The sequence below is a fragment of the Marmota monax genome, unplaced genomic scaffold (assembly GCF_021218885.2).
Source record: "Marmota monax isolate L192 unplaced genomic scaffold, Marmota_monax_Labrador192_F-V1.1 WCK01_AAM20220418_F8-fsc00001, whole genome shotgun sequence".
Classification (NCBI taxonomy): domain Eukaryota; kingdom Metazoa; phylum Chordata; class Mammalia; order Rodentia; family Sciuridae; genus Marmota; species Marmota monax.
Genome location: NW_026693777.1, coordinates 102,901 through 108,667, shown reverse-complemented (window position 1 = coordinate 108,667; position 5,767 = coordinate 102,901). Strand labels below are relative to the sequence as shown.

At 38.4% G+C, this 5,767-nt stretch overlaps 1 protein-coding gene across 2 annotated transcripts; it reads left to right on the top strand.

The window, feature by feature from the left end:
• The first annotated feature begins 317 nt into the window (after positions 1-317).
• On the top strand, positions 318-4,747 carry Cfl2 (cofilin 2). Of its 2 annotated transcripts, none has more exons than XM_046461520.2 (4): positions 318-462; positions 1,492-1,799; positions 1,921-1,997; positions 2,078-4,747. In XM_046461520.2, exons 1-4 carry the CDS (start codon positions 460-462, stop codon positions 2,188-2,190), a joined length of 501 nt encoding a protein of 166 aa, XP_046317476.1. In that variant the 5' UTR covers positions 318-459; the 3' UTR covers positions 2,191-4,747. The 2 variants fall into 2 exon arrangements, with proteins under 2 accessions (XP_046317476.1, XP_058440444.1); XM_058584461.1 differs by lacking the exon at positions 318-462 and adding an exon at positions 551-574.
• The last annotated feature ends 1,020 nt before the right edge of the window (positions 4,748-5,767 follow it).

The following is a 5,767-nucleotide window of genomic DNA, read 5'->3' as shown; positions in this document are numbered from 1 at the left end:
GTTCTTCACACACACACACGACCCCAGCAGCAGCGCCCCGCGGAGGCAGGGTAGAAACGCCCCTCTGGGAGTCGGGCGCTTTCTCCAGCCGGCCGATGGGCGGTGCCCGATGGCTGAAGGCGACTCTGCCAGGCCCCTGGGCTCGCGTCACCGCTCCGCAGCGGCCCGGGCCTGCTGGCTTCGCGCTCCGGGGTCAGACGGAGGACGCGGGCGGGCTGGGGGCCCCCCGGCTGCGAGGCGGAAGGGCTTGGGAGCGGGGCGGCGCCGGCGGGGGACGGGGCGTGCCCACGTGACCGCCCCGCCCGCCTCCTGCGGCCCGCCAGCCCCGCCGCCTCCTCGGGGCTGCAGCTCCCGGCGTGCCCCGCACTCGCAGCCGCCTGCCTGCCCGCCTGCCCCTCCTTCTCCTCCTCCCAGATCCACGGAGCCGGAGCAGCTGCCGCAGTCACAGCCGCGGGCACTATGGTAAGGCGGGCGCGCCGGCCGGGAGACTGGGGCGCAGCAAGGAAGCCCCCAGAGCGGCCCCGCACGACCCGGGGAATGGGGCCGCCATTTTAACCAGTTTTTGGCCTCCGAGGTGGGCGCTCCTGCGCTGTAGCCCCGCAGCAGCCCCGCTGCTCTCAGCCGGCCGGCCTGCCCTCCGCAGTCAGGCCCAGCCCTGCTGCTCTCGGGATTCTTGGGGGCGGGGAGGGCCCGGGAGTGCGCGCGGGCGTGGGGTGGGGGTGGGGGTCGGGGCCGTGCTGCCCGGGCTGCAGGAGGGTCCAGCCCCCCAGGTGCCGTGTTTGCCCTTCGCTTCCTAATTTTTCTTAACACGCGCGCTCTAAAATTGGTAGGTGATTTTCAGGCTTCGGGTCAGGGTCTAGATGGCCTGTAATAAAACTCTTAAGGGAAGACTGAAAAGGTGGGAAAACTGTTTTTTTTTTTTTAAATGCTTTCTAGTGGTAAAAGAGCTTCTATATTGGACTTTTTAGTTTTAACGTATCTGCCTTTGAGCTGTGGGGCAATTATGTTGTAGCCGTAGGCGGTTGGAGTTTACACTTGATTCCCTTTCCTTATGAGGAAACGACAGTGGCTAGGATGACTTTAAAGAAAAAAAAATAGTAGAAGCATTAACTGAAATCCAAAAGTGTTTTTTTAAAGGCCTGCAGAGTTGACACAATACAGAAGGTATTTTTGCCGCTGCTCCTGAAGCTCTGACATCACCCAATGAAATAGGAAACATTTCAGGGATGGGACAACTTGTATTTGTTCCTTTTGCTCCACCTTCCATTTGCTTTCTCTGGACACCTTTAAAAAGGATGAATGGGCAGGATGAGTTTGAGTCTTTAGATGTATCATGTACTAAATCTTTAAAATGAAATTAATCCGTTTAGACTGCTTGCATCCTTCAGTGCAATTTTTAATGTCCAAACTAAATTGAATCCTCTGTAGGCAGACAATTTTGTTTAAATCCAGAATGCTTGTTCTGAATTACCATTCTTTGTTTATTTTCAGGCATCTGGAGTTACAGTGAATGATGAAGTCATCAAAGTTTTTAATGATATGAAAGTAAGGAAATCTTCTACACAAGAGGAGATCAAAAAAAGAAAGAAAGCAGTTCTCTTCTGTTTAAGCGATGACAAAAGACAAATAATTGTAGAGGAAGCAAAGCAGATCTTGGTGGGTGACATTGGTGATACTGTAGAGGACCCCTACACATCTTTTGTGAAGTTGCTACCTCTGAATGATTGCCGATATGCTTTGTACGATGCCACATACGAAACAAAAGAGTCTAAGAAAGAAGACCTAGTATTTATATTCTGGTGTGTAAAAACAAAAGAAAAAAGTACTTTTAAAATGCAAGGATAATTATTATCATAGTCAGTTTTGCCTTTGTTCTTCTTATAAGTGAGATTCAACAATTGTTTTTTTTTGTTTTCTTAGGGCTCCTGAAAGTGCACCCTTAAAAAGCAAGATGATTTATGCTAGCTCTAAAGATGCCATTAAAAAGAAATTCACAGGTACAAATATTGACTATTTTGTGTTAAGAAATTACTCTTTTCTAAGTATAATAAGATAATGGAATATTTTTTCTTTTTAGGTATTAAACACGAGTGGCAAGTAAATGGCTTGGATGATATTAAGGACCGATCAACACTTGGAGAGAAATTGGGAGGCAATGTAGTAGTTTCACTTGAAGGAAAACCATTATAAAATGACCATCAAGTGCCATCTGGATCTTAAGGGGTTTCATTTCTCCAGCTCAGTCCATTGGAATAGCATTAGGTGTTTTTTCATTTTTTTTTTTTTTTTCCCTTTCCTCTGGGCCCTTCCAACACAGTGAATGAAGGAGATATCATTCATTTAAGCAGCCTGTCAGTGATTGCCATTAGACTCTTCAAAATGGTTATTTTTATGTAGAAGGAATGCCTTCCTGTCTTTATTTTAGCCAAAACAACTGGTTATATGCCTCCTTTGCAGCAAGCACTACAATGAATGTGATTGTCAATGTGAATAGTCTAGAATACTGCAAAGGGTAAGCAGATTGAATGCCTTGAAAGTATTATCCACTGGTCAGATGGTGAACTTTTTTCAGTATTATTATAGTTGCACTTGATTGTAGTTCTGTGAGGCGCTGGAGCATTCATACACCTCACCTGCCTTGGCAAGCCTTCTTTTGTGACATGGCAGCACGAATATAACACTATGCATTAAAAGCACTTTTGTTTTTTAAATGAGTTTAATCCCCCCAAAGGAATGCCAATTAAGTTTCATTAACTGTGTCATCAATTTATCCTAGTACCTCAGTGTTCATTCCTATTACCTACATATCTTCTTAAAAGAAATATCTGTTATTAATGCCTTTTTGTTTTCCATTGAGTGTACACTACTGAATAAGTGTAGGAGTTTTATGTTTACCATGTGAGTCTTGCGACACTAAAGATATTTTGAATATCAGTCATGATGGCAATTTCTGTATAAAAGAGCCTTAAATGGAACATTGTTTTGAGATCAAACTCCCCATCCTCACAAAAATGGCCACGTTGCAATAAAAATTGTGGCATGTTACAGAACGTTGCCTTGTTTTCCTTGGAAATTTTGCAAAATATTACGTAGAACCACTTTTAGGGTAAACAGCTATAAATTTCTGCACTGGTCATTTGAGAACTTTTTTTGTACAACATTCATGCATGATATTTTCCAGATTTGTTGGATTTCTTTGGTTTAAACAATATTCTATCCTTAAAGACACCTAATATAAAATACCATTAGTAAAGAGTGGTACTTTTTTAAACATGTTTATTTATTTCTTTATGTGGTAATATGGAGAGCAGTTTTTTTTTGTTTTTTTGGCTTTTGGTTTTTGCACTTTGACATAAATATCCTCAATATCTCATTTGTTCTCCAGTTATTTTTTTATTCACATTTACACTTAGAAATAATTGAGTAGAAGCAGCAGGAAATTTTTGTTGCTTATTGGGTCAAAATAATAATTTGTTAAATGTCCTTCAAAAGTTTAATGCTTCTGATATTTAGAAATATTCATTTTTACTACTGTAATAGAATTAGAAAAGAATTGGTAGTCTTAAACATTACTGGTGGGATTTGGCAGTGGTCCAGATTGCTCTCCTTATAGAGAATTTGATCTACTCAGTGTGAGCAGTTTGCTGTTAGCCAGAGCTATTTATGGCAAACACATGCTTTTGTATCTTGTCATAGTTATCCACAAATGGCAAAACTGGACTTGATTCTACTGGTATGCAAAATAGGCATGCTAGTAAGCAGTGAATTGTGGCTCAGAACTTAAGTCCATGTTTCTGAAGAATGCTTTTGTCAGAAAAAAAGAAATGGAACTATCCCTTTTTAAATATTTTTTAAAAGTATTTAGAAGTAATTTGAGTTTAATTAGGGTTTTTTTCGTATTTTTAAAAGTTTTTAGATAAGAACATTAAAAAGATTATGTGTCTAGGCTTCTATTTAAAACTGTATGAATGGCTTGGGATCTTTTTCGCACTGAGCAATTTTATTTCAGATTTCCAACTGTCCATGTGAGTTGTCTTAGACATTTTGATGACTTTTTGGAAAGGCCAAATTTTTAATAATCAAAGCAGGAGAATGCTAATATATACTAAACCCTATGTGTAACATACTTGCACCATGGCATTTTTCATTATTTCCTCATCCTAGAAAATAAGGGATTTCTTAAAAAACAAATCAGTTATCAGAGTATCTTTGATCTTTATAACTAATTCCTTGACTTCTTTATATGCGCTTTAATAATTTCAGAGATTAAATAACTTCTTTAAACTACAATATTTTGATTTGTTAGATTGACAAAATAGATATTAACATAGTTATTTTATATATATATATATATATATATATATATATATATATATATATATATTAGTTTTAGCTGGACATAATATCTTTATTTTTATGTGGTACTGAGTATCAAACCCAGTGTTTCACACATGCTAGGCAAGCGCTTTACTGCTGAGCCACAACCCCAACCCTAGTTAAGTTCATCTTTGAAATATATCTTTGTGCACAGAGCTAAAAATTATGATATCATTAATAATAGATCACATGTTGAGACTAATTTGGCATTTGAAATGATCATTTTTATTTTATAATCATTTATAATGAAACAATGTTCCAGTTAGCTTTAAAATATATACGGTGCTAATTAGTAAAATATATTAAAGACAGTATTTTACTGCTAGCTTGCAAAATTATAAGTGTTTAAAAAATAAAATACATGAAAATATTTAAAGCTGTTAAGATGTGTTTACTTACACTTTGGAATATTAAAAGGTGAAAAATTAAGAGCAAAGAGGCACCATTATCTGTAGTCTTTTTCAGGATTTTAGTTGATGAACTTTTTCATGTAGAGATATATTTTCTTTGAAAACTGAATGTTGAAGCAATTTTAGCATTTTCAGACAAATAGGAACAGTTGGCATTTGTCCCAAACTGGCTGTCAGCTGTCGTTTTCCATCATTATCTAAAATAGTGTGACCGGCGTTGTGTATTTAATGTGCCTTTATACTAGATTAGAAGAAAAGCCTCTTAGTAGTTTTGAGTTTCTCTGATATAGATCCTTTGTAGCAGCTAATTTATGGAATCCAACAAATGGATTTTGGGAGAAAATTCTTTTAAAAACTGTTCTCTTGTTAAGGAAAGATCTCAGCAATGGTAAATCATTGAGGGGTTTGACACACTTTTGGCTAGGTTTTCCTCTTTTATAAAATCATGTTCTGTTCTTATTTTTGTTTGTAATGGTAGTTGGAGATTTTTTTAAAAATGTGAATTTTCACTTTTTTATGAAAATATTAACACTACTAGAGATGTACAGGCAGGCTCCACTGAATATTGCTTTTCAGACAACGTAAGTTTAGAGATGTTGTATCTTATCTCAGGCAGTAAAGAAGTCAGGTTCTTTTCTATGTTCTGAAACATCCAAATAATTGCTTGCTTTCTGTGTACAGTTGGAACTTAACCCTCCAATCCAGTTTCCTCTCAGTGCAACTGAGCAAATTAATCTCTCTGACCCTTAGTTTTTTAAATTAATAACATGGAAATGATAATGTCTTTACTGTATCTGGTTGCTGAGTCAAATATAAAAATGCTTTTTGGAAATAGGAAAGTGCTATGTAACTGTAATAATTTGTTTAAACCATGTACCCTTAATAAGTGTAATCAAATAGATGAAAGAACTATGTTAAAAATAACATATCATTGAGCCTCTATTTTTATAACTTCCATTTAATTACATGAAGACTGATTG

What these genes read in the sequence shown, in the direction of transcription:
- Cfl2 (XM_046461520.2), top strand. An exon ending in GACCTAGTATTTATATTCTG is followed by an intron (nt 1,800 to 1,920) that starts GTGTGTAAAAAC and finishes TTGTTTTCTTAG; the next exon opens with GGCTCCTGAAAGTGCACCCT. An exon ending in CATTAAAAAGAAATTCACAG is followed by an intron (nt 1,998 to 2,077) that starts GTACAAATATTG and finishes TTTTCTTTTTAG; the next exon opens with GTATTAAACACGAGTGGCAA.